A 24,192-nucleotide genomic window follows, 5' to 3' on the forward strand; every position below is an offset into this window, starting at 1 on the left:
ATTCTACTATATCACTCTGCTAAACGTGCATAATTACTCTGTAATTTCAAATATCTTCAAAAAGCTAAAACTGACATTAAAACTTTAAGCCTTTTGTATGTAATATCCAAAAGAGCCTGGACAGAGATTATTGGACCCTGGAAGTCTGGAAACCTCCCTTTAAAAGACTAAAACAACTGTTTCTGAATACCAGTTGTGAGAGTAGCACTGGTAAAACAGTAAACTGCAGAAAATATCAGAAAAGGGAATAGAGATTAGAGGAAAAAAACAAGTGCAGCACGATGCTCTGCCTGGAGTGGGGGTAAAACATCTCAAACAACATCTCAAACAACATCCCATTTGCAAAGCTATCAGTGGGGAATGGAGAAGGGAGGTTGTGCTACTTTTGGTGTTGAATAAAGCTGAAACCAGTCTGAGTCATCAGTCTCAGAGTTAAGCATCCTGATAGGGAGGTGAAGATGTGGCAGATCTGGTAAAGTACCTGAAAAAGGAACCAACAGATTACAATTTACCTAAACCTACCGAGTTCGCATAGCTGGTCCAGAGACACTTGACTGACAGTCCAGCCCTTTACATTGTAAAACCCAGTCCCACAATTCAGTGGGAGGGTTTTCTAACACAGCCCTTCTCAGAGTGTGTGTGGACATTCCTCCCTCAAGTGGGGATGCCCCTCAAGGTCACTCCTCGAGGCTCAGTGAAAGAGGTTGGGCCATTGTTGTTGGTCTGGGTGAGTAACATCAATCTCAATAATTGTTTTTGCTAGTTTCTATATAGTTACTTTAATATTACTTCAATATTGCTTCAAAAATACTGCACTATATTGAACTAGTAGTTACAGCTTCTATACTGTGTAGTAAATAATTCTGATTGAGATCTTTTAGTCTAAAAACTATGATAATAAATTATTTATGTAATTATATCTATTTTGCCGTTCTTAGTCCTGTGGGAGAAAGTTGCTGAGATAGGTAAAATGTGGTATCAAGTCCATATTCCTGCTGACTCCATGCAACACTGTAACCTGTAGTTGCCAGTTAGAAACTTTTTGATAATTTCAGTTATGCCTTGTCTACTTAATCATTTTATTACTGCAAGATGAAAAATCACTTAATCACTTAAATCATAGAATCATAGAATCAACTGGGTTGGAAGGGACCTCCGAGATCATCAAGTCCAACCCTGCCGTGGTTCCCAGGCCACATTCAGTCTCATCTTAAAAACCCCCAGGGATGGAGAATCCACTCCCTCCCTGGGCAGCCCATTCCAATGCCTGATTACCCTTTCTGTAAAGAATTTCTTCCTAATACTTAACCTAAACCTCCCCTGGCACAGCTTAAGACCATGCCCTCTTGTCTTACTGATCTCTGCCTGGGAGAAGAGACCAACCCCCCCCTGGCTCCCCCCTCCTGTCAGGGAGTTGCAGAGAGTGAGGAGGTCTCCCCTGAGCCTCCTCTTCTCCGGGCTCAACAACCCCAGCTCCCTCAGCCTCTCCTCACAGCACTTGTGCTCCAGTCCCTTCCCCAGCCTCGTTGCTCTCCTCTGGACCTGCTCCAGCCCCTCCATGGCCTTCCTGAACTGAGGGGCCCAGAGCTGGACACAGCACTCCAGGGGTGGCCTCACCAGTGCTGAGTACAGGGCAAGAATCACTTCCCTGGTCCTGCTGTCACACTGTTCCTGGTCCAGGCCAGGATCCATTGGCCCTCTTGGCCACCTGGGCACACTCTGGCTCCTGTTCAGCTTCTGTCCATCCCTACTCCCAGCTCCCTTTCTGCCTGGCTGCTCTCCAGCCACTCTGTCCCCAGCCCAGGGGGCTGCCGGGGGTTGCTGTGGCCAAAGTGCAGGACCCGGCACTTGGCCTTGTTGAACCTCATCCCCTTGGAATCAGCCCAACTCTCCAGCCTGTCCAGGTCCCTCTGCAGAGCCCTCCTGCCTTCCAGCTGATCGACACTCCCCCCCAAATTAGTGTCATCTGCAAATTTGCTGATGGTGGACTCAATCCCCTCACCTAAATCATCAATAAAGATATTAAATACAACTGGGCCCAACACTGATCCCTGAGGACACCACTGGTGACCGGATCCCAGCTGGATGCAGCTCCGTTCCCACCACTCTCTGGGCCCTCCAGCCCATTCCTAACCCAGCACAGACGTGCCCCTGTCCAAGCTATGGGCTACCAGCTTTTTCAGGAGTATGCTGTGGGAGACGGTGTCAAAGGCTTTGCTGAAGTCCAGGTAGACTATATCCACAGCCTTCCCCTCATCCAGATTTTTATAAATGATAAACCAAAAAATAACCATAAAATGTGATGAACCATGTAGTTGTTCCCATCTGTGAACTTCACTCCTCTAGATCCAAGGTGAACTAAACAACATTAAACACAATGCAAAGTATTGACTAGACTAAAAGTAGTTTTCATTTATAATTTTAAAATTCTTTTCACTTTGAAATTTTTCTCAGTAAGTGGATAGTGCACTATGGCAACAAATTTTTGAGAGAGATGAGATGATTTTGTGACTTGAAAACATGAGTAGGGACCCCTAGAGGTCCTTTATCACTGACACTTCTGTGGTCCTATGGGGTTATTATTCTTTTTCTACTGCAGACTGGTGAATTTGGGGATCAAAAACCCTCAAAGCATCAAGCAGAAGCTGGCAAAGGAGAAAGGTGAGTTGACGACTGAGGTCAATGACTTGTCCAGTAGCATGAAGTCCACCTTCATAACCAATCACAGGACAAACAGAACCATCACCTCTTTGTAGGTATGAATCTTTTTTCCATCCACAAGTGAAAAAATTTTATGCAATCTTTTCCAAAATTTGAAAACCCAAGAAAGTGGTTTAAGCCCAAGTTGACAGTATCCCATCCCAGTTTAACAAATTCTGTAAAAAGTCTGGAGTTTAACGGGCTCATGAGATGTCAAGAAGACGGAAAAATATTCAGAAAATTCACAGAACATGAAGAGGCAAGGCATAACAAAACTCAGAGCCCTAGAATGGCTTTGGGACCTGATGGTGTTCTCACTGTGGGAAGAATACATGCGAAGTGCTATTTCCTGAACTAGGCAGACAAAACCCAAGCATTATCGAGCTTCTAGCACAGAAAGAAACAGAAGAACAAGTTATCTGTTACAACTTCTTGAATTTGTTGCCTTCCCAGTTGATTTCCATTACTCTAGGAGGTGAAATAAAATACAAGATGCCAAACTGACAGAGAGAATGATATACTGCAAGTGTGATCTTTGAACCAGTGTACTGGCATCCATGTCATGCTCTTTAATTAACATGTGCAGAGGACCCAGGAGGGAAACCGAAATGTAAACAATCATTTTGCAGCTGCAACTAGATCCATAAACACAGCAATAACGGTAAAAGTGGATATTGGATGGGAAGTTTCTTTCAGCTATGTGGATTTCAGCTGCTAAGCTTTCAGTTCCCACACAACTTGGAACACATTATGTCAACAATCATGTTTATCAAAAAATTGCAGATCCATCTTGGAGTTAATTTCATGTGATATATAAAGAACAACCAAGTCTATTCTTTGTTAAGCAATTACATAATGCAGTAGAAGAGGAAAGAGGAAAGGAAAATCTCTCTTTCTCTCCCTTTATCCTGTTTTGTATGCTAAAGGATGGCGTTTTCTTCAAAGAAAATTCTACAGACACACAATATTACCTTTGAAACAGAAATTATAAAATCTCAACATTTATTTTGCAGAAGGACATTGGTAGCCTCAAAAGAATTCTTGATCTCAGAAGTCTCAGTCATACATGCAGTTGGAAGCACACAAAAGTTTTTTAGAGCAATGAGTTGAGAAGACTGGTCACTCTCTCTGACTCTTTTTACAGTGCTTCAACTCCCTGATGTTTGAGGGAAAACATGAGTCTTCAGAATATGGTACAGAATCACAGCACCTCATCCAAGCTCCATGGAAGAACTTAGAATAGTAGATCCTATGTACCTCTTTGCAAAGGAAATGAAAATCTTCCCAGGAGTTCTCTACATTTCTGTGGAGTCTGTGTTTGTGCTTGGGAAGGCTGGAGAAGGTGTGTTTGTGACCTTAATCCCATTCTTTCATTTGGTAACTATAGTCGCAGTCCAAGATCTCTACAATAGCAGCAGATTGCCAAGTTAAAGCTCCCGATACACCTAAAGGCTGAAGGATGTAAAATGCATCCTAAGGAATTCCTGTTCATGTGACACTACGAAATTTCTGCTGGACACACGTTTGAGCAAACCAGCACAGCCAAGCATGGAGAGCAGTAAAATAATACCTTTAAAATTGAATTTCAAATCAGAGCCAATAGGCAATACTTCAGAAGAATGTAAACGATGTAAATAAATGTATGAAGCAAGGGGGATAATCTGATCTTTTGAAAGTACCCAGCAAAAAACTAAGGAGTTGTAAATAGATGCAGTAACACAAGCATGATATGGTTGTCCAGTATTAGAATTAGACCATACTGGATTGTTCCTATTCCTTCTTTCCAGAATATTTCTGAAGAGAATCTCTCCAAAGCTCTTGTAATAATAATCCTTCTCACTGCTGCTGAGTTCTGAGACACACAAATCTTATATGCCAAACAGGAATTCATAGTAACAAGAAGAGAAGCCAACAATTCCAAGACCCAGTCCTACTGTTCTATTTGCTGGACAGCATTTCCTCCTTCCAGATTCCAAGTCAAAATATTTATAGGACTTTTATTCACATAGCTAGGAACACTTCAGATATTTCTAAATATATCCACGAGCCCGAATGGGAATCATGTACTCAGTCTACTTTGCCAAACAATGCTTTGCCAAAAATTTTTTGACCTACGAAAGAGGAGGAGGGAGTTGAATGAGCAAACCAGAACCTATAAAAGTGCTCATAGGACAAGTCTGTTCTGTCTCTGTGGAAAGATTAAAGGTAAGAGTATGGAGGACTGGGTGCTGGCAGAATCTCACTGCATTCCTACTGCTTGTAGAACTGCTTTCCTTAAAGAACTGTCTGTATCAATAGACATTTTGATACTGCATTCAAGTCACCAGCATATTTTTCCCCTATGACTTATCCTTTGGAGTCTGTGCAAAGATAAGAGGCAAGTTGCATTTCTCTTTTTCAGTATTGACCATCTTCCAGCCTGAGAGTCAGCTGGTGTCACAAGAGGTAAGACTGATTTACCTACTCTATAGGAATAGACTCCAAGTTGGCTTTTTTTATGCACCTGTAAGGCCACTTTCCATACCCCTTTACATCTATGCACACTAATGCAGTGCAATTCTACCTAACCTGTGCTGTCTAAAAGAGCAAATTTCCTTTCATAACTGGGTTGGACACATTTGTTTGGTATCTGCTGGGAAATAATTGACCTCTTACGCACAGAACTCTTAAAAGCAGATTGAATGCAAACAAAATCCAGGAAAGAAAAGGTGAAAAACCAGCACATTTTAAGTTAAGATTTTGTCAAATCCCTCTGAATGTTTTTTATTAATTTTTTTTTATTTTCCTCTTTTGGTACAAGTTAATCTTAAAAGATTAGCATGAACTGAAAAAGGCAGAACAAATGGAGGAGACAAAGTCTGATTTATAACTGAGGAAAAATGTTTGCATGGACAACTCATACCTCTGCTTCTGCTTACTCCACATCTTCTTCCTTATGTTGCTCCATCTCTATAGTTGATAAAAATTACATGGTCTAAAATGGGCAAGACAGAAACAATACAAGTGGGCTTTCATAATTTCGATAAGATGACTTCTCTTGGTATTTCTTCTGCTTCTGCAGAATAGTCTTGACCGTGCCATCAATGCAACTTTTCTGTATAGCTTACTGAAACACCACGAGATCTGAACTGAACACATAAACTGCAATAAGAGAGAAAAAATTTAACCTTAATCAAAGAAATCTTTCTTCTTTAAGACCTAAGTAAATTAAAAGACATCTAGGGTGAAAAGCAGGTAGGACAGAGAGGTAGACTGTAAGAATAGGCAGAGCAGAAAACTACCAAGACTCAGGTCTCTGGTACAAAGGACTTTCTTCCTTCCCTCAGCACTCTGCCTCTACTCCAGCGCAGTGCCTTGCTGCATGCCATAAACCACAGCCATGTCGACAGACGCCGAGATGGCCATCTTTGGGGAGGCAGCTCCTTACCTCCGGAAGTCAGAGAAGGAGAGAATCGAGGCCCAGAACAAGCCTTTCGATGCCAAGTCATCCGTCTTTGTGGTACATGCAAAAGAATCCTATGTGAAAAGCACAATCCAGAGCAGGGAATCAGGGAAGGTCACTGTCAAGACTGAAAAGGGAGAGGTGGGTAACATGTAAGATTTACAAACAGCATTTCATTCCCACTCTGGCTCTGAGTTGACATGCTTGTCCCTTGCTGCGCTCTGACAGACCCTGACCGTGAAGGAAGATCAAATCTTCTCCATGAACCCTCCCAAGTACGACAAAATTGAGGACATGGCCATGATGACCCACCTCCACGAACCCGCTGTGCTGTACAACCTCAAAGAGCGTTACGCAGCCTGGATGATCTACGTAAGTGGCAGCAGCAGCTTCCTCTGGGCAGCTGGAGGAACTGCTCTGCCAGGCCCAGGGGAAGCCAACGTGCTGTGTCCCTTCCTCGCAGACCTACTCGGGTCTCTTCTGCGTCACTGTCAACCCCTACAAGTGGCTGCCCGTGTACAACCCGGAGGTGGTGTTGGCCTACCGAGGCAAGAAGCGCCAGGAGGCCCCTCCACACATCTTCTCCATCTCTGACAACGCCTATCAGTTCATGCTGACTGGTGAGTGGCTCTCAGGGTGATTTCACCAAAAAGACATTTTAAAAGTGTTCACAGAGTTTCCCTGATAAATCTGATGATAACATCTAAGTAGGTCATTAAGGTTTATTTCAGCCATGGCATTATTAACTTCTAATTTAAACAGGATTTTTTTCACATCGGTATTTCTAAAAGGGATGTACAGTACCCCTGATACTGTGTCAGGAAAAATAATAAGACAAACAATGGACTAGGTGGAGCAAGGAATATAATTAGGTCTGTAATGAAGCAGTGAAAGTGAACAGGATATGAAATCCACATACATAGAAATATGTGGAAATTCTGTCCAATGATCTAATTCATCAAAGGGCCACAGGAAACATCAATAATAGAACTGTTCAGATTTGTCTTGACAAAACCATGTAACGAAAAATGAAATAAGGTTATGTATTGTTTCCACCTTTTCATTTCTTTCTCTGTGCTATTGAGTTCAGAAGTATTACCCATCATCAGGATTCCTTTGTCATGGGTCCTTACTCTCCCCTTCTCTACTGCTCTAAAACCAGTCTGTGCAGTAGAAAATTAAAACAATTTACTGTATGCAGGGGAAAAAAAGACCATAGAGTGGTACAGAGAAGTAACATGTGGTTCTTCAAGGGTCTTCAATGTCCATGGAACAGCATTATAGAATTACAGAATGGCCTGTGCTGGAAGGGATCTTTAAAAATCACATAGTCCTTCCCTATGACATTTGTAGAGACATCTTCCACTAGATTACATTGCTCAAAGCTCTGTCCACCATGTCCTGGAGCACTTCCAATGATAGGATATTGACAACATCTTTGGGCAACCTGTTACTGCGGCTCACATCCATCATCATAAAATCTACTCTCTTTGAGTCTACAAAACTGTTACCCCTTGTTCTGTCACTACAACTTTGGTAAAAAGTTGTTGTCTTTCTTATAAGCCCTCTTTAAGGACTGAAAGGCTGCAATAAGACATCCCTGGAGCCTTCTCTACCCAGGCTGAACAATCCCAACTCTCTCAGCCTGTCTCCATAAGAGAGATGTTCCAGATCACAGATCATTTTCATAGTGTCCTCTGGACCCACCCTAACAGGTCTGTGTCTGTATTGCACTGGCAACCCCAGATCTGGACAGATTATTCTACGAGGCATCTCACAAGAGTAGAGGAGAGGGGCAGAATCACCTACCTTCCCCTGCTGGCCACATTTTTTTTCATGCAGCCCAGGATCGGATTGGCTTTCTGACTCCAAGTGCCCATTGCCAGTTCATGTCCAATTTTTCATCCTTCAGTACCCCCAAACCTTCTTTGTCGGGTTGCTCTCAAGCCAGTCACCCCTCAGTCTAGGCTGATATTGGAGACTGCTCCAACCTCAGTGCATCACCTTGCATTTGGCCTTGTTGAACTTCATGATGTTCACATGGGCCACCTTCACAATCCTGGCAAGGTCCACCTGGATGGTATCCTTTACCACAGGTTTATAAACTAAACCACTCAGCTTGGTGTGGTCTGCAAATTTGCTGAGGGTGTGCTCAGTCCCACTATGTATGCAGTATTAAACAATATTGGTCTCAGTGCAAATCCTTGGAGGACACCACTCATTAAAGTTTTGGACATGGAACTCGACCATAACCCTCTGGATGCAGCCTTCCAGCCAACTCCTTATCCATGTAACAGTTCACCCATCAAATCCATACCTCTCTAATTTCAGATCATGAACACTGAGTATATGTTCAGAGGTAAGAAAAGGGTGCAAATAACTTTGCAAGGAATTGAAATTGAAAAAAATCTCCTTAGGAGTAAATAAAGACATAAAAAAAGCAACTTCTTTTTTCTTATCATTGTAATATTCAGCATTTTTTTGTTCTTTGCTTATAAAACCTATTTTTTTCTGCCTCTTCCCCAGATCGGGAGAACCAGTCCATCCTGATCACGTACGTACACCCCCTGCTCGGGTCCCTGAGGGGCTGCCCAGGGCCAGGGCCCCTCCTGCCTGACCACACGCTCTCTGCTTCTCTCCTTGCTCTGACAGCGGAGAATCCGGTGCCGGGAAGACTGTGAACACAAAGCGTGTCATCCAGTACTTTGCAACAATTGCAGCCAGTGGGGACAAGAAGAAGGAGGAGCAGACATCAGGCAAAATGCAGGTGAGGTCCCTGCAGGAGTAGGAACCTGAAACTATCAAATTTATTTAGGAGCTAAATCATGACAAGAAGATTTCCATTTTAGGGGACACTTGAGGATCAAATCATCAGTGCTAACCCACTGCTGGAGGCCTTTGGAAATGCCAAGACCGTGAGGAACGACAACTCCTCGCGCTTTGTGAGTTGTTACCTGGGACAACAGTTGAGATTGACTCAAATATTCTTGCAGTCGGGATTGGTAAAATAGATCTCAATTGACTTTTCTGCTGCTTTCAGGGTAAATTCATCAGAATCCACTTTGGGGCCACAGGCAAACTGGCTTCTGCTGACATTGAAACATGTAAGAGCCCCTCCTGGCCTGATCCCCTTCCTTCCAGCCTTCCTCAGTTCTTGTGCTTAACTCTGTCCTGCCATCCTTGCCAGATCTGCTGGAGAAGTCCAGAGTCACTTTCCAGCTCAAGGCAGAAAGAAGCTACCACATCTTTTATCAGATCATGTCCAACAAGAAGCCAGAGCTGATTGGTAGGAAAGATCACTAACTCTTCCAGGCAAAGGTCACGGCATTTAACTCCTTTATGTGCCAATTGCATATGACCCATGTCTGTTCTGTCCCTATTTTCAGAGATGTTACTGATCACCACCAACCCATATGACTATCAGTACGTGAGTCAAGGTGAGATCACTGTTCCCAGCATTAACGACCAGGAAGAGCTGATGGCCACGGATGTAAGTTCAGAAGTTTTCTAGGTGAACTTTTATTTCTCTGACCTTTAGCAGCTGGCGTACTTACTCTAGTGACACTTTTTTCAGACTGCCATTGACATCCTGGGCTTCACTCCTGACGAGAAAACAGCCATCTACAAGCTGACAGGGGCCGTCATGCACTACGGGAACCTGAAGTTCAAGCAGAAGCAGCGTGAGGAGCAGGCAGAGCCTGATGGCACTGAAGGTACCAGCGCAACATATACCAAAGCACTGTAGACACCAAACACTCACAAAAATACAGGCAGCAATTCAGGGTCAGAATCCTTGACTCAGCCTTTCCTCAGTGCCAGTATTGTAGAAGTGTGTCCTAACCAGACACACTGTTCTCTGGAGGAACACAACTCAGTGGAAGCTGCAGATTATTTTGAGCGATGCAAAATATTAAGTCCAGTGACTACTAAAGAATGTTTCCATTAATATGTTTTTTATCTTTACTAATAATTTGATATTTACTCGAATTTCCTTTTGATAATTTTTTTAAGAAACACTAAGGTCTACTTTTACATTAACAATTGACTTTTGGGGCTTTAGTTGCTGACAAGGCTGCCTACCTGATGGGTCTGAATTCAGCAGACCTGCTCAAGGCCCTCTGCTACCCCCGAGTCAAGGTGGGGAACGAATATGTGACCAAGGGCCAAACAGTGCAGCAGGTAACAAAACCCCCGTTCTGTTGACAAATCCTCTAGACTTTCTCTTCTATGCTGCATGAAGACTACAAGCCTTCTGTTTTACATTTAGGTGTACAATTCAGTGGGTGCCCTGGCAAAGGCTGTGTTTGAGAAGATGTTCCTGTGGATGGTTGTTCGCATCAACCAACAGCTGGACACGAAGCAGCCCAGGCAGTACTTCATTGGTGTGCTGGACATTGCTGGCTTCGAGATCTTTGATGTAAGGAATAGGAGTTTATCACTGTGATTTTTGAAGTAACTCTATTATGTGTTGAAGTACTTCCCTTTTTTTTTTCATAAATGGTTTGATCCTTTCATATTCTATCTAAAGCATCATGATTCCAACAGGTTTTTAATTGGGAATAGATTTTTGTGTTGCACATATGCCAGTGGAAATCTCTAAGGGCAATTTTTCAACCTATTACAAGCAGTAGACTAAGATGGCATTTGGTACCTAATAATGAGACACTAGTTCCACAGAAAAAATTTGTGCTTAGAAGGCTTAGGACGTGTTTTGATATCAGCATTTGAAAATGTTGGATACACTGTTGTGCTGTGGACGATCCTGTAACTGAATTAACTCAGTCTAGTAGATATCAAAACTCATAAATTTTAATCATTGAGATGACCTAAGCTTCTAGGGTCATAAATCTATGGAGAAAGTTTAGCTTGAGCCAAGAGACACACTAGCAGAAATTCCAAACTCCTGGATGAGTAAAGAAGGAACACTGGCAGATCCTCCTGTGTTTGGTACAAAAAGCCAGCACTGTTCTTTATTACTCTATTTACATTAATAGTAATCTCTATTTGTAACTGTGCAGTTCAACAGCCTGGAGCAGCTGTGCATCAACTTCACCAATGAAAAACTGCAACAGTTCTTCAACCATCACATGTTCGTGCTAGAGCAGGAGGAGTACAAGAAGGAGGGAATTGAGTGGGAGTTTATTGACTTTGGGATGGACCTGGCTGCCTGCATTGAGCTCATTGAGAAGGTATTTCTGTAATTCACAATGTGAAGTATTTTCAGAAATGCATTAATTTTATATATATTTATAGATGTAGATGGAAAGGGTAAATATTGCAAACACATAAGTTTAGATTATTTTACAATTTGCTGAGTGGAAGAACAATCCCTGAGAGCAGTAATATTGTCCCACTCAGGAATTTATTTCATCTGTCAGTCTTTCTGCCTTTTCACATCTTCCTTCTTCCTTGTGCTTCTTCCAGCCCATGGGCATCTTCTCCATCCTGGAAGAGGAGTGCATGTTCCCCAAGGCAACTGACACCTCTTTCAAGAACAAGCTCTATGACCAGCACCTGGGCAAGTCCAACAACTTCCAGAAGCCCAAGCCTGGCAAAGGAAAGGCTGAGGCCCACTTCTCCCTGGTGCACTACGCTGGCACAGTGGACTACAACATCACTGGGTGGCTTGACAAGAACAAGGACCCTCTGAATGAAACAGTGGTGGGGCTGTATCAGAAATCATCCCTGAAGACTCTAGCCTTACTCTTTGCCTCTGCTGGAGGAGAGGCAGGTCAGTTCTCTGAAATTCATATTTTCATATTTATTTAATGATTCTACCAGAGCCATAGGGGCCCCCTGGTGGTCTAGTGGTTAGGATGCGGCACTCTCCCAGTCAGGGAACTCCTCCGGGCAGATGGAGCTCGTCAGCCCTGTAAGGCCATCCATCTAAGAGAAGGTCACTCTAAACAAACCTACGTCCTGAGGACCTCGCTGCCACCGTCCGAGCTCGCTCGGCCCCGGTAGATGAACCTTAGGATTAAAGGGTGGGCTCAGTTCAGCACACACTGTGTCTCACCTAAAAAATCCACTGCGCAGGCTCGAAGGGTAATGACCTTTCCCAAATCTTCGTTCGCGAAGACTGGCCATGATGACCAGAGCCATGAATATCAGCTAGTGTTGTAAAGAAACTGCACGTTGTGCAGAGCCTCCCCTCGCTTGAATTTATTAATAAAGAAAAAGATCCAATGTATTTCAGGCCTTCCACTCAGCCATTATCGTCCCTCGGATTATCACATACCTTTGGTCCTGTGTTCCTTCAGATTGAGTGTTGACTCTATTGCTTTCTAGGTTCCATTTTTATCATGACTGGTATATATGAACAAACTTGTTCTACAAAAGTTATAAAATCATCTTTTTTTTTTGGTGTTCTTCAGAGGCTAGTGGTGGTGGTGGTGGTGGCAAGAAGGGAGGCAAGAAGAAGGGTTCTTCTTTCCAGACAGTGTCAGCTCTGTTCAGGGTGAGTACAAAAGTCATTCTCTCTACTTTTTCCTGAGTTTTTTTGTTTGGTTGGTTTTGGTTTTTTGGCAACAAAGCCATTTCACTGCACCTGTTAAAATTTTTTTGCATCAAGAACATCTCTGGTTATTCATAAAAGAGCTGACAGGAAGTCAGCTGAGGCCAGCTGAGGAAGATACATCTTGATCTTGCCTTTCTTCAATTGCTGGAAAAAGTACTTAATTCAGGCTACAGTTTTATTTATTTACAAGTACACTGGTTGGCAGGATCGAGCTCTTCATCCTCTCCCTTTGCCATATGAGGACAATGGTCGATCTGGGTACCTGCCTCAGGGAATCTTAAGCCTTGATCGCACATGCAAATGTGTGTGCATTTGCACATGATAATATATAAGACATAATACCTAATACATTGCTTTCACACGATTCTACATATGAAGACAAGGCAATAGAGAAATGCCAAAGCCAATTACCTTTCTACCAATGGGCAGAGCTTAAGGCAGACTGAAACACTCTTGTTTCTGCACTTGTGATATGTAACTAGTATGCAGCACCCTGAACAGTTTCTCACACTGTGAAAGAGGTGTTTGCCTGAACAGCTTTGCCCTTGCTCCAAACCAGGGCTAAATTGATATGTGTTAGGACCTAGTTAGTAAAACTGATAGCTAAAGTCAGATATAGTTCCTGGATTTGCTTTTAAAAGCACTTCTACAAAGGGGTGCTGCAGGGCCTGCCACTCATACCTTTGTTCTACGATTTCTGACCCCCATTCTCACTGAACAGGGAATCTTTCCTGTCATGTCCTGCTCAATCTTTGTCAAATGTATCTTCACAAGTAGCATCTAAGGCCATTAAGCTTCCCTTTCCCAGCCTTCTCTGCAAACACGGTCCTTGTCCCTCTTCTCTTTTTGTTTTTTTCTGATCACATCAATAGTGTTTTCCACACAGTAAGGATCTGGAGATTACAAAGAATCATCTTTTACTCAAAATTATGCTTTTTGCTATGAACAACAAGTCACCATTCTCCATAGATGTCCTGGCTCAGTGCATGTATCCCTCTGTCTCATAAAAACACATGACTTTCTCTCATGCTCAAGAGTGAAAGGCAGAAGAAAAATTCAGATGGCTTTAGTTGGGAATTGCAAACCCATTAACACCTTCCAAGACTTTACTCACATCTGGAAGTATAACTAAAGAAGTACCATTTCTAAATGAAAAATCTTTACGCATAAACCCACAGGAAAACCTGAACAAGCTGATGACCAATCTGCGGAGCACTCACCCCCATTTTGTGCGCTGTATCATCCCCAATGAATCTAAAACACCTGGTAAGAACCCCAAGTTCAGAGAAGAAATAGTCTGATAAAGCCATTATTCTCTATGCTTTATCATGAAGTATCAAATGGTTTTCTTATTTGCTCAGGTGCCATGGAGCACGAGCTGGTGCTGCACCAGCTGCGCTGTAACGGCGTGTTAGAAGGGATCAGGATTTGCAGAAAAGGATTCCCGAGCAGAATCCTTTATGCTGACTTCAAACAGAGGTCAGTCTCATTTCTGCTTCCCATTCTTTGTTGAAGAAGTCTTACATCTTAAATATTTTAACACTTCTGGATATTTTTTAATGCAAACTCCTTCCAATTATAACCGAAAGAAAGGAAGAAGTTGGAATGCATAACCAAAGGCAACATTCATGGTTAGCAAAAGAGAAATTGTTGAGAAATTAAGAGTGTCAGGTGTCCTCACCGACCACTGTCCATCACGCAACTGAGCTTTGCCAGGGTCTCTGAGTACGGAAGCACAGTAGAGCAACACAAGTCACTGATTACAAGATTAAAACCAGCAGTTTGGGATGTGGTTTCAATATGTTCTCAGGAAAAAATTACAAACTCTCTCAGAGTTCTTTGGTCATTGTATCAGCTGCAAGTTCCAGGGGACAAGGCTTTCTGCCTATACACATAGTGACAATGTTCCTCTGCAGCAATTTTCTACAACATAGTTTAAGTAAAAAAGATATAGATTGAAGTGACTGGAGATCGGCGTCCTCTTTTCATCTGTGACCGGAAAAGTTTCCTTGATTTTGTTACCCTCATGATAAGGGTATCTCTAAACAAGGGACGAAATTCCAATTTCCTCAGCCTGATTCTGCTGCAACACTGATGTTGGTTTCAATAAACATTATAACCTTATGACTTGACATTGCCTTCTTTCACATTTCCTCTAATTCCACAGATACAAGGTGCTTAATGCCAGTGCCATCCCAGAGGGACAGTTCATCGACAGCAAGAAGGCTTCCGAGAAGCTCCTTGGCTCAATCGATGTGGACCACACCCAGTACAAATTTGGACACACTAAGGTACAAACCCCCCATTCCCTCACTCACTCAGTGCCTGTGCTTTGCCCGGCCTGACAGTGATGTGCTGCAACATTCCCTCTCTAAGGTGTTCTTCAAAGCTGGGCTGCTGGGGCTCCTGGAGGAGATGAGGGATGAGAAGCTGGCACAGCTCATCACCCGCACACAGGCCGTGTGCAGGGGTTACCTGATGAGGGTGGAGTACCGGAGAATGGTGGAGAGAAGGTACGCATTCCTCGTCTTCAGTTAAACTCACTGTGCTTGAGGGAAAGTGTTGACACTTTTCAAACTGAAAATATTCATTGTACATGTGAATTATGCTCCAGAGAGTCCATCTTCTGCATTCAGTACAACGTTCGTTCATTCATGAATGTCAAACACTGGCCCTGGATGAAACTGTTCTTCAAGATCAAGCCCTTGCTGAAGAGTGCAGAGTCTGAGAAGGAGATGGCCAACATGAAGGGAGAGTTTGAGAAAACCAAGGAAGAGCTTGCAAAGTCTGAGGCAAAGCGGAAGGAGCTGGAGGAGAAAATGGCTTCTCTAATGCAAGAAAAAAATGATCTGCAGCTCCAAGTGCAATCTGTAAGTATTATTTGTGTTTCTTCCAGGTATTCTCACAGTACATAACTCTCATGCTACACAATAAGTTTTCTTAGAAAATATTTTAATATGAATCACTAAAGGTAAAATTCAGACCACTCAGTGTCAACATTATAATATGATGTTCCAGCTTGGGAAGGACTTTTCAAGCATGGTAAGCCCATAAGTCTGTTTCTCCATAAAAGCTCACAATATAAGGTCCAACTGTAATCACTGGAAATTTAGTATATACAGTTAACAGAGTCTGTAGAGCAATTCTCTGACACCATTGGTTTCAATCAGTTGCCCAAATATGCTTTATGTCATTTCTTATGATACATGTAATGTCACCTGTCTTTCTGCAACCACTATTCCAGGAAGACACAAAACCCCCCCAGCATTCTGGCAGGCCTATGTGTGCCTCCAATTTCCATTGGAAGATCAAACGCTGTGACTCTTGGGGATGGTCTTGTGCAGGGCTAGAGGTTGGACTTGATGGTCCTTGTGGGTCCCTTCCAACTCGGCTCATTCTGTGATTCTGTCATCAAAAGATTGGGCAATATTTAAACATTATTCTTGTGTCTTCACAGATTCAAAAAAAAGTCAGGTTCAAATCGAAACTATTAATTGCATCTAGACAATATATCAATTTATCTGGCACAAAAAAATTATTCAAAGTCAGTATCGCCAAAGAAGGATTTTAGGGAGATAAAAAAAAACAACCCCCAAATCTGTACACAATTATACTCAGTTCTTAATTTCCAGAGAAAGTAATCAAATCTCTTAGGAAAAAGTAATACTGGATACTATCATCTTATCTTTAACAACAGCAAGAGAGAATAATTAATGAAAGCAAAAAAAATAATCAGAATAAAAACGTACTCTGATACTGTGTAAAAAAAGAGTAATTCCATATTTCTTTTCCTTTGCTGGACACACCAAGCTGCAAATACCTGAGACTAGTGAATGAAACTATGTTTCCCTAATAGGAAGCTGATGCTCTGGCTGATGCTGAGGAAAGGTGTGACCAACTCATCAAAACCAAAATCCAGCTGGAAGCCAAAATTAAGGAAGTGACTGAAAGGGCTGAGGATGAGGAGGAAATCAATGCTGAGCTGACAGCCAAGAAGAGAAAACTGGAGGATGAATGTTCAGAGCTGAAGAAAGATATTGATGACCTTGAGCTAACACTGGCCAAGGTGGAGAAGGAAAAGCACGCCACTGAAAACAAGGTACGAGGCAGAAAATCTCACCCACACTCCAGAAAAGAGCCCCACTCTATATCTACTTCCTTGATTTACATTTGCTCCCTTCTTCCTAAAGGTGAAAAACCTCACAGAGGAGATGGCAGCCCTGGACGAGACCATCGCCAAGCTGACAAAAGAGAAGAAAGCCCTCCAAGAGGCCCATCAGCAGACCCTGGATGACCTGCAGGCAGAGGAGGACAAAGTCAATACACTGACCAAAGCCAAGACCAAGCTGGAGCAGCAAGTGGACGATGTAAGCCCACGGACACACAGCAGGAACAGACAGGTATGGAGTTTGAGCTGGCTGGTGGAGCACTGATGGCCTTGTTCTGTGTAGCTGGAAGGGTCCCTGGAGCAAGAGAAGAAACTGCGCATGGACCTGGAGAGAGCCAAGAGGAAACTGGAAGGAGACCTGAAGCTGGCCCAGGACAGCATCATGGATCTGGAGAATGATAAGCAGCAGCTGGATGAGAAACTGAAGAAGTAAGTGTGGCCCTGGGGCACCTCAGTGCTGGGCTGCAGCTCTTGTCTTTTTCCTTTGAGCTGTAACCCACTTTGCTTTGCCCAAAGGAAAGACTTTGAAATCAGCCAGATCCAGAGCAAAATCGAGGATGAACAAGCCCTGGGCATGCAACTACAGAAGAAGATCAAGGAGCTGCAGGCAAGTGTCTGCCCTTCCCCTGCCTGCCCCAGGCTCGGCTCAGGGAGGAGGAGGGCACGGGCGTGAAGGGTCCCTCGTGTTCTCCAGGCCCGTATTGAGGAACTGGAGGAGGAAATCGAGGCCGAGCGAACCTCTCGCGCTAAAGCAGAGAAGCATCGGGCTGACCTGTCCAGGGAGCTGGAGGAGATCAGCGAGCGCCTGGAAGAAGCAGGAGGGGCGACGGCAGCTCAGGTGGAGATGAACAAGAAGCGGGAGGCAGAATTCCAGAAGATGCGCCGGGACCTCGAAGAGGCCACGCTGCAGCACGAAGCCACGGCTGCCGCCCTGCGCAAGAAGCACGCGGACAGCACAGCTGAGCTGGGGGAGCAGATCGACAACCTGCAGCGCGTCAAGCAGAAGCTGGAGAAGGAGAAGAGCGAGCTCAAGATGGAGATTGATGACTTGGCCAGTAACATGGAGTCTGTCTCCAAAGCCAAGGTATGGAAAAACAGACTGAAAACCACTTGGAAATTAATTCCATTGAAATACGTCTTTTCAAATTATGGCCTGGTTACCATCTAACTCCCTGTCTCTCTATGGAGCTGTGTTTCTTACTTTCTAACACCAAGGAACAGTCCAGACCTGGCAAGTCTGTTCATGTTTTTCTGCTTAGAGTCCTGCTCTTCCGAATAAGAAGGCGTCTAGATCCTAATCTTCTTTCATTCTCTGTGACCTCCACAGGCAAATCTGGAGAAGATGTGCCGCACCCTGGAAGACCAGCTGAGTGAGATTAAGACAAAGGAAGAAGAGCATCAGCGCATGATCAATGACCTCAATGCTCAAAGAGCTCGTCTGCAGACGGAGTCAGGTGAGAAACACACATCTACATTTGCAGATCAGTAATCTCAGAGAGTTATTGCAAAAATTACTCTTCTGGCCACATGTTCTTTCCAACATTCTTTGTCTCCCCTCGAATAAGAAATGCTTGAAATGGGATCATAAGTTTCAGCAAGGACTGCTAACAGTTTGGTTTTACAGCCCCAAATGTCCACAGTAGCGTCATCAGTGGCAATAAAAAGTTTTGTGCATCCGCAACCTTTCCCAGGTGAATATTCACGCCAGGTGGAGGAGAAGGATGCTCTGGTTTCTCAGCTGTCAAGAGGCAAACAGGCTTTCACCCAACAGATTGAGGAACTCAAGAGACACCTAGAGGAAGAGATAAAGGTGAGAGGGTTTTCCATACTTTGTTCTGTCCATCAGATCCCTCCTCTCTAAGAGGCAGTTCAGATACTTATGGGACTACTGAGCTATCATGATGAGACAGGGAAAAAAACCATTTAGGTAATTTAGTGCTTCTCTTCTCATGTTAGCTTCTCCCTAGAATTTATCCATTATTCTCTTTGTCAGTCCCCATTGTCATTTTGCACAGAAGAATAATACAGTGTCCAATTAATACTCAGTCCGATTTCCCAGGATCTTTCTGGTCTGTGACTCAATACTCTTGTTGCTGCAGGCCAAGAACGCCCTGGCCCACGCCCTGCAGTCTGCTCGCCACGACTGTGACTTGCTCCGGGAACAATATGAGGAGGAGCAGGAAGCCAAGGGGGAGCTGCAGCGCGCCCTGTCCAAGGCCAACAGCGAAGTGGCCCAGTGGAGAACCAAATACGAGACGGACGCGATTCAGCGCACGGAGGAGCTCGAGGAGGCCAAGTACGTGGGCAGGGTGGGGAAGGCTGGCAGAGACTAAAAACAGAAAATTGAGGAGACCACTGTGATATTCAGGAAGAAGTCAGTCTTCTGATTTGGGGTTGGGTAAAAGGAGAGTAGCAAATAAATTCTGTAATGCACGTGGTTTGGGGAAAATATTCACAGGTAAACGTTTAGGAGGCAGGGAATGACAGAGAGAAACAATCTAGTATGTAGACAAATAGAAAAGGAATGTGGACCACAGACTGTGAAGTGGCTAACCACACTGTTGAGAAAAACAACACAGAACTGAATTTCTCCTTGATTGATGACTGTGAGCTCTAGTTACGATTGAAGTGGTAAAACATCTTGTTCTGAAAAGCCCATCAACCACACACAACAACCTCTCCTTTGCTCTCATACAACGAAATGTGCTTAACACAGGAAGAAGCTGGCACAGCGCCTGCAGGATGCAGAGGAACACGTCGAAGCTGTCAATGCCAAGTGTGCCTCCCTGGAAAAGACAAAGCAGAGGCTGCAGAATGAAGTGGAGGACCTGATGATTGATGTGGAGCGATCCAATGCTGCCTGCGCTGCTCTGGACAAGAAGCAGAAGAACTTTGACAAGGTCTTTTGGGCTCCAGCTCTGGGACTCCTGGGCAGAGCCTCCCCCCGGGATGGCCACATCCCTACTCACGCCCCGTTTCTCTTCAGATCCTGGCAGAATGGAAGCAGAAGTATGAGGAAACGCAGGCTGAGCTGGAGGCCTCCCAGAAGGAGTCTCGCTCCCTCAGCACGGAGCTGTTTAAGATGAAGAATGCCTATGAGGAGTCCTTGGACCACCTGGAAACAATGAAGCGGGAGAACAAGAACTTGCAGCGTAAGTCCCTGGCCCTCTGCTCCGGGATGGGCTTTCTCACCAGCTGAGCATTGCTGCGGGGTCTGTGCCTGCAGCTCTGCAAAGATGCCTGTCACCCTGGTGGGACAGGGCCCTTCCCATTCTGCTCTGGGCCTGAGCAAGCCATTGGTCTTTGTTCCCACAGAGGAGATTTCCGACCTCACAGAGCAGATTGCGGAGGGAGGAAAGGCAATTCATGAGTTGGAGAAAGTCAAGAAGCAAGTTGAGCAGGAGAAATCTGAACTGCAAGCCTCCCTAGAGGAAGCTGAGGTACAGCCTTCTGTTGTTAATTGTTTAGTTACAACACAGTTAGGTGACTTTAGGTGACATTTATGAAATGATATACATTGAGAATTAACTCCAGGCACAGGAAGCAGAGATTTTGCATACCATTAAAATCTTTGGATCTACGGGTATACTTTTCCTTTCCTGCAGTCTCAGACCTCTTGCTGTACACTATTCTTTATGATATTTCATGTAAACTTGTTGACATTGGGGTTGTTTTTAAATTAATTGGGTTTTATACTTTTTTCAGGCTTCCCTGGAACATGAAGAGGGGAAGATCCTGCGCCTGCAGCTGGAGCTCAACCAGGTGAAGTCTGAGATTGACAGGAAGATAGCAGAGAAAGATGAGGAGATCGACCAGCTGAAGAGAAACCACCTCCGAGTCGTGGAGTCCATGCAAAGCACCCTGGATGCTGAGATCAGGAGCAGGAATGAAGCCCTGAGGCTGAAGAAGAAGATGGAGGGAGACCTGAATGAAATGGAGATCCAGCTCAGCCATGCCAACCGCCAGGCTGCCGAGGCACAAAAGAACCTGAGAAATGCACAAGCAGTGCTGAAGGTATGACGTAATTAAACATGCGATGACTGGTTTCTGACACAACTAAATTTTTTTCCTGTTGTGCAATTCTGTCAGTTCTATATTGGTGGGAAAACAGAAAATAGGAAAATAGAAAATACACACCTCACAATCTGTCTTGACTCTCTTTCCAGGATACCCAGATACACTTGGATGATGCTGTCAGGGCACAAGAGGACCTGAAGGAGCAGGTTGCCATGGTGGAGCGCAGAGCAAACCTGCTGCAGGCTGAAGTTGAGGAGCTACGGGCAGCCCTGGAGCAGACGGAGCGGTCGAGGAAACTGGCTGAGCAGGAGCTCCTGGATGCAAGTGAGAGAGTTCAGCTCCTACATAGCCAGGTTAGTATATAAATACATTTAGTATTTATACTTTTGCTCCATACATATAAATTACATATCCAGCCACTGAAGACTGGCTGAACTGTAACATTATTTTGTAAAATGAAGTAATTTCACAGTAAATAAGAAGTAATAGGTAACAGATAATATTAAGACTGTCTTTTCAGACATAGATATAATGAATTTCAGTAGACTACAGCGTAGATACCTTAAAAGTAATAATTTCAGAGAGATATCTGACGTTCTTACTCTATTACTTACTTGAGTTCAACACCATTGAGTTCAACATTTCCATTTGAGACTTTAAAGACGAACATCGGCTGACCAATAACAAAACAGCAATACATTGACATTTGTCATTAAGTTTAACAATGTCGTTATAAGTATTCAATAGAACCATCTCAAAGTTTTGTGATCACTAGATTGAAAATGGTAAGGAAAAATCATGTCTTTTTTTAATTTTTCAGTCTAAATTTCTTCTGTTACCTAAGAAACTGTTAGGAAAGACTTTATGAAGGACATTCATGAAATACTGAAGCACATCATATCTAAGATACTGACAGTTACTGCAGCAGCTCCATTATAATAGAATGTGACCTGATGGCAAAAACTATATAAGAAAAGTTATGCAAATTGCTTGATATGATACTATATCAAGCAAGCTAAAAAAACCAAAACTGTGATGTTCATGCCCTTCAACAGAACACCAGCTTGATCAACACCAAGAAGAAGCTGGAGACAGACATTTCTCAGATTCAGAGCGAAATGGAGGATACGATCCAGGAGGCCCGCAATGCTGAAGAGAAGGCCAAGAAGGCCATCACAGATGTGAGTCGGGGCTCCTTTCATTGCTGATGGGGATGTATTCTCCCCAAAATGTCTCCAGCCCCACAAGGGCTTTGACCTTTTGCTCTGCTCAGGCGGCTATGATGGCAGAAGAGCTGAAGAAGGAGCAGGACACCAGTGCCCACCTGGAGAGGATGAAGAAGAACCTGGACCAGACAGTGAAGGACCTGCAGCACCGTCTGGATGAGGCCGAGCAGTTGGCCTTGAAGGGAGGCAAGAAGCAAATCCAGAAACTGGAGGCCAGGGTGAGTAGGGCTGTGTTGGTGCATGAGTGACCCCATCTCTTGGAGAGACACCCCCAGGGAAGCTGCAGGGACGGGCTTCTCATTGCAGGTGCGGGAGCTGGAAGGGGAGGTTGATGCTGAGCAGAAGCGCAGCGCTGAAGCCGTGAAGGGTGTGCGCAAGTACGAGAGGAGGGTGAAGGAACTCACCTACCAGGTAAGGCTGGAGGCTTCTTTGCATTGCCTTCCTGGTAGAACAGTGTCTCAAAACGTTGGAACATTGCCTTCCAGTGGGATTTCTTTCTATACCTCAGACAATGACGGAGTTAACTGGATTTTGACACCTGTCCTTCTGGACTGCAGTGTTCCATAAACTATATTATTCCCTCTGTTTCACATTTATGAAATTTAGAGAATGATGTAAACAAGGTTTTCTGTTACTTGCCATTCTCTGTAGTCTGAGGAAGACCGGAAGAATGTTCTCAGGCTGCAGGATCTGGTGGACAAGCTGCAAATGAAAGTGAAGTCCTACAAGAGGCAGGCTGAGGAGGCTGTAAGTACCAATTTGAGCAAACCAGACTTCCTTCTTGTCAAATTCTGTTTTGATATTTTCTTCTGTTCATCTTTTTGAAACCTTGACTGCTTTCATGCAACATGATGACGTTTTGACACAACACGGAATGTGAGAGTAAGACTTTCTGGGTTTGGGAAGAACTATCCTTCTCCAATTCTGTTTTGCTCTATGCCTCATTTCCCACTCTGTTTCTTCCTTCACACCCTACTCTGGGCGTCAGACGCAGCTGCCAGTCTGCCTATTGAGGACTCTGACATGAACTCTGCCTAGACCATGCTGTGTGTAACCATGCTGTGTGTGACCATGGTCTTTTTGACATTGCAATATTCTTTTCTCTTCCCTGAACAGCTTCTTGTCTTGGTTGTGAACCTGCTCTGCTAGTCCAGCTGTGGCATTTGAATTTTTCTTTGCCCAGTTTTCAGATACTAAATGTCCACATGCTGTCTGTTGTTTTCCCTCTCCCCGCACAGGAGGAGCTCTCCAATGTCAACCTCTCCAAGTTCCGCAAGATCCAGCACGAGCTGGAGGAAGCCGAGGAACGGGCTGACATTGCAGAGTCACAGGTCAACAAGCTCCGAGTGAAGAGCCGGGAGTTTCATAAGAAGGTAGCAGAGGAGGAATGAGGTTCCCAAAGCTAAAAAGTGACCTGAGGCATGCATAAAATGTAAACCTCTGTGTTGCTTTCTTCTGTAATTATCATTTATGTGTAGGTAATAAATACAGTAGAGACCTTTGCATATGAACAGTGCATGCTTTTTTTATTCTAGCATTCATTACATTTAAAAGTATGTCAAAGAGCATTACATTTTTACATCTGCATTTTAAAAGTGCATGAAAAATAGTAACAATTATATAGATTTCTTATTCCTCTTGCAATGAGAAGTATGCACTTCTTTGATGGACTAAGACTACATTCTTCCAAGTTATTTTGATCAATACTTTCGGAAAAAAAAATAAAATAAAAGGAAAAATATTCCTGAAGCATTTAACATACACCCACACACACACATATATATATATATTAAAATATGTGTATATACATATATCATTTTTATTAATTGATAAACTTATTTGGTTAGGTTTAATGGTATGGGAAACTCAAATTTCACTCCAAGCATTGACAAGCAGTCCAAACAATGTGGTGAGGCAGAGGCATGAAGAGATATCCTCACTCACTTTCTCTGAAGTTATTTTGCTTCATGCATAGCACAAATCATACACATTCACATGTGGGATAAGTAATGAGAATGCACAGTTAAAAGACTATGGAGGAAAAAATAGGTAAGGCTGCAGATTCTGTTTATAATTTGAGTCAAGCCCTCCCTTGCCTTTCTAGGCTCACCCCTTCCACTCT

At 43.7% G+C, this 24,192-nt stretch overlaps 1 protein-coding gene and 2 long non-coding RNA genes across 3 annotated transcripts in view; 1 reads left to right on the forward strand and 2 right to left on the reverse strand.

The window, feature by feature from the left end:
- The first annotated feature begins 4,882 nt into the window (after positions 1 to 4,882).
- On the forward strand, positions 4,883 to 23,581 carry LOC127475844 (myosin-1B-like). The gene is made up of 40 exons (XM_051798044.1): positions 4,883 to 4,905; positions 5,102 to 5,145; positions 6,027 to 6,283; positions 6,371 to 6,514; positions 6,606 to 6,762; positions 8,669 to 8,696; positions 8,795 to 8,909; positions 8,992 to 9,084; positions 9,183 to 9,246; positions 9,330 to 9,428; positions 9,529 to 9,632; positions 9,717 to 9,855; positions 10,203 to 10,321; positions 10,410 to 10,559; positions 11,161 to 11,331; positions 11,567 to 11,873; positions 12,517 to 12,599; positions 13,838 to 13,925; positions 14,021 to 14,138; positions 14,827 to 14,950; positions 15,036 to 15,172; positions 15,274 to 15,529; positions 16,516 to 16,758; positions 16,850 to 17,026; positions 17,111 to 17,256; positions 17,344 to 17,434; positions 17,522 to 17,911; positions 18,155 to 18,281; positions 18,519 to 18,637; positions 18,927 to 19,123; positions 19,544 to 19,727; positions 19,814 to 19,979; positions 20,143 to 20,267; positions 20,533 to 20,841; positions 20,994 to 21,197; positions 21,900 to 22,025; positions 22,118 to 22,288; positions 22,377 to 22,481; positions 22,722 to 22,817; positions 23,309 to 23,581. The coding sequence occupies exons 3-40, from the start codon at positions 6,080 to 6,082 to the stop codon at positions 23,459 to 23,461; spliced, it is 5,829 nt and encodes a 1,942-aa protein (XP_051654004.1). The 5' UTR covers positions 4,883 to 4,905; positions 5,102 to 5,145; positions 6,027 to 6,079; the 3' UTR covers positions 23,462 to 23,581.
- Positions 11,568 to 24,192, reverse strand: part of LOC127475864 (uncharacterized) — a 74,231-nt gene continuing 61,606 nt past the window's right edge. Inside the window, exon 2 of the long non-coding RNA XR_007906360.1 lies at positions 11,568 to 11,690. This is a non-coding gene — a long non-coding RNA (uncharacterized LOC127475864). The remainder of the gene's footprint in view (positions 11,691 to 24,192) is intronic.
- LOC127475861 (uncharacterized) overlaps positions 20,705 to 24,192 on the reverse strand; it is a 33,352-nt gene continuing 29,864 nt past the window's right edge. The window contains exon 2 of the long non-coding RNA XR_007906357.1: positions 20,705 to 20,814. This is a non-coding gene — a long non-coding RNA (uncharacterized LOC127475861). The remainder of the gene's footprint in view (positions 20,815 to 24,192) is intronic.

Source organism: Manacus candei, unplaced genomic scaffold (assembly GCF_025592945.1).
Source record: "Manacus candei isolate 608988 ecotype Guabito, Panama unplaced genomic scaffold, ASM2559294v1 h1tg000047l, whole genome shotgun sequence".
Lineage (NCBI taxonomy): Eukaryota > Metazoa > Chordata > Aves > Passeriformes > Pipridae > Manacus > Manacus candei.